The following is a 3,198-nucleotide window of genomic DNA, read 5'->3' on the forward strand; positions in this document are numbered from 1 at the left end:
ATCTGCTCTCAGTTGTAGCGCGGTGCTCACAGACGGTGTCTACACTCCAGCCTCTACGTGTCTGGAGAGTGAGATCCATTTCCCCAGAGCGTTTCTTGCCCAGAGTGGGTGCTCAGCAAATAGACGGGAGTGACACGTTACTTACACCACTGTTCACCAAAGCAACATTCAGGTGAGCCAAAAAAGTGGAACTAACCCAGGTGTGTATCAGCAGACAAATGCATAAACAACACGTGGTCTATATATGCAGTGAAATATTATCTAGCCACTAAGAGGACGGAATTGGGATACGTGCTCCAACGTGGACGGACTCTGAGACCAAGCCCTGCTCTTGAGGGATCATGCAAAAGGCAAGACATGGACACAAATCACAATGACCCCAGGTAGAAGGTGGCAGACGCTACATCTGTGAAACCACACCCCGGGCAACAGCTAAAAAGCACTGGAGAAACAATACCAAGAGGGTTGGAGAAGAGCAACCAAATTTGCTATCAGTTTAGTTCAACCTTTGGCATCTATTACGACAGCCCTTTGAATCCTCAGAAGGTAGGGTACGTGCTATTCATCACTACCTCCCCCACAGGGCCTGGCACAGTGCTTGGGGCATAGCAGGGGCCCAGTAAACACAGCAGTCTGACGCCTCCCAGCTTTGTAGGAGAGGGCAGAGAGCAAGTGACAGCACCCCCAGAGCAGTCCTCTGAACAGACAAAGCAGGAACCCTAAAACAAGGCAGCTCTTGCTATTGTGAAGAAGACCAGGCCTTAATAACATTACAGAGCTCAGTTATGCCGTGGCTGTTGGCCACCTTTGCTCTGTGATAATCTGTGTGGCTTTGTGGATGACCAAAGTCTCAGTACCTCAGAATGTCAACTGCTCGCTCACAGGAAAGGTCTCCAGCAGGCTCGTCGTTCATTTGCAGAATCTGGTCACCGGGGAAGAGCTTGCCGTGAGCGGTGCCTCCTGTGGGACAGAAAACCAGTCACAGCTGCTCGTGCCAGGAGAGCTCAGACCCCACATGTCACAGCGGCAGACCTGACTGTCTGCACCCGCACCCCACTCCCTAGTCCACCCTGGGTTTACGTGGATCTCATCGCTCCTGTTTATAAATCGTGGACAGTGTACCCACCATCCATCCATCAGCCTCACAGGATGTTGAGAGAAGGTCCTGGGGAAGCCTAGCAGAAGCCTTTAAACCAAGAGAGTGGGCCAGGGAGTCTGCTACCGCCATCTCTGCAGAACTCTGGTGTGCGCGGGCTGTGTGTGCCGTGCGCATAAAGCGGAACGAAGAGATTCCAACCAGTCCCAGCACCAACAGAAGTACGCAGCCGAAGCAGGAGAACACACACCAGGCATTCCTAGCCTGCTCCTCACTGCCCGGCAGGAGAACACACACCAGGCATTCCTAGCCTGCTCCTCACTGCCTGGCAGAACACACACCAGGCATCCCTAGCCTGCTCCTGGCTCCCGGGCACAGCCCCTAGTCCACAGACTCAAGTGAAAACTAACCCAGAGTTCGATTGCCCGCTGACTGGAAACTCTCCCCAGCTTGAAGCAAAGAGAAGACCAGCTGATCCCAATGCTCTCATGGCCCAGAGACTGGCTCAGGTGTTGTGGGTAGGCAAAGTTCCAGCCGAGGCTGGCGGCAGTCTGGGGTGCAGACTAGCAGGAGCATCTGGGGCTCCCTCCCTCCCAGCACCAAAGGAAGGTAGATGCAAAGCCCTAAACAGAATTAGGTCAGAATCAGGCACGTCCTTTCTAACTACCAGGGGCAACACTTCCAGCATTTTGTTAAAGGGCAGAGAACCAATGCTGTTTCCCCACAGGAAGTCAACTCCTCTCTCGTTTGCCAGGCCACTCCTACCTGCCGTGACAGCCACCACTGTGAGAGGAAGGCTTTCGGAAAGGTGAAATCCGTAGTCCTGAAGGAGGGCATCTTTCTCTATCTTTACTGTATGCCTCACAGGGGTGAGGGTCGAGCTTGAGTTCCCAGGGAACACATCAGCCACAGCACCTTTAGCCCTGGAAGAGAAGGAGTGTGAGAAAAAGGGAGAGGGTGGATTCCAGTGGGCTCCACAAATGGGGTGAGCCCTCAGCATTCTGCAGAAGCGGGATGCATTGCTGGGCAGGCACCCAGTCTTCTCCTGAGAGAACAAGACACAGCACCAGCAGGGAGAACACCGCGAAGAAAGAGCACCATGCTCTGAGAGAGAGGGAATGAGTGCTGTGGACACTCGAGAAACCAGTTTCAATCTGGCAGCATAGGGGGTAAGGAATCAGGGAAGTGTTTACTCCCTAGAAGAGATGACATTTGAGTGGCACCATAAGAGATATATGATAATGAACAACATATTGCACTGGACAAATCTGCTGCAAAACATCTCTTTAAAGTGTTAAAGAGCAAAGAGGTCACTTTGAAGACTACGGTGCACCTGACCCGAGCCATGGTATTTTCAGTCGCCTCAAATGCATGTGAAAGCTGGATGATGAGTAGGAAAGATCAGAGAACTGATGCCTTTGAATCGTGGTGTGACAAAGAATACCGAACGTGCCACAGAGTGCGAGAAGAATGAACACATCTGTCTTGGATGAAGCACAGCCAGAACGCTCCTCAGAAGCAAGGATGGCGAGACTTTGTCTCACGTACTGTGGTCATGTTCTCAGGAGGGACCAGTCCCTGAAGAAGGACATCATGCTTGGTAAAGTATGAAGACCTTCAACAAGATGGACCGACAAAGTGGCTACAACAATGAGCTGAAGCACAGCGACGACTGTGAGGACGGTGCAGGGCCAGGCAGTGTTTCCTTCGGTGGTGCACAAGGTCACTAGGAGTCGACAGCACCTAACTGCAAAATACGAGAGACACCCAGGTTGTGTGCACACAGCCCAGATCCTGGCACACAGAAGTTGCTTTCTCACCGTAGTCTGGTGACTCCCACCAGATGACTACATGGGATTCACAATTAAGGTGCTTGTGGCCCACTGCAGTGTAGTAAATTACCTGGTATGGCTGTTCTAGCCATAAGTCTTTGTAAACTCCATGGTGGAATTTGCTGTGAGCAACTGAGGAGCTCCTGATTGTTAAAGTATTTCTGTTGAGAGGGACACAAAGCAATGTTCTGGGAAGTTAGCTCTCTCTCAGGTCTTAGAATTCTGATGTTATGATTGGTTAGTTTGGCCACTCTGCCAGGCTCAAAAGGA

General features: G+C 51.6%; 1 protein-coding gene across 1 annotated transcript in view; it reads right to left on the reverse strand.

Moving 5' to 3' along the window:
* Nucleotides 1–3,198, reverse strand: part of FRMPD1 (FERM and PDZ domain containing 1) — a 50,605-nt gene that overhangs the window by 39,006 nt on the left and 8,401 nt on the right. Inside the window, exons 2-3 of the mRNA XM_007946997.1 lie at nt 1,862–2,019; nt 858–960 (exon numbers count right to left, since the gene is read on the reverse strand). Coding sequence (XP_007945188.1) covers nt 858–960; nt 1,862–2,019 — 261 coding nt within the window. The remainder of the gene's footprint in view (nt 1–857; nt 961–1,861; nt 2,020–3,198) is intronic.

This window comes from Orycteropus afer, unplaced genomic scaffold (genome assembly GCF_000298275.1).
Source record: "Orycteropus afer afer isolate SDZICR_OR568_19922 unplaced genomic scaffold, OryAfe1.0 scaffold00174, whole genome shotgun sequence".
Classification (NCBI taxonomy): Eukaryota; Metazoa; Chordata; class Mammalia; order Tubulidentata; family Orycteropodidae; genus Orycteropus; species Orycteropus afer.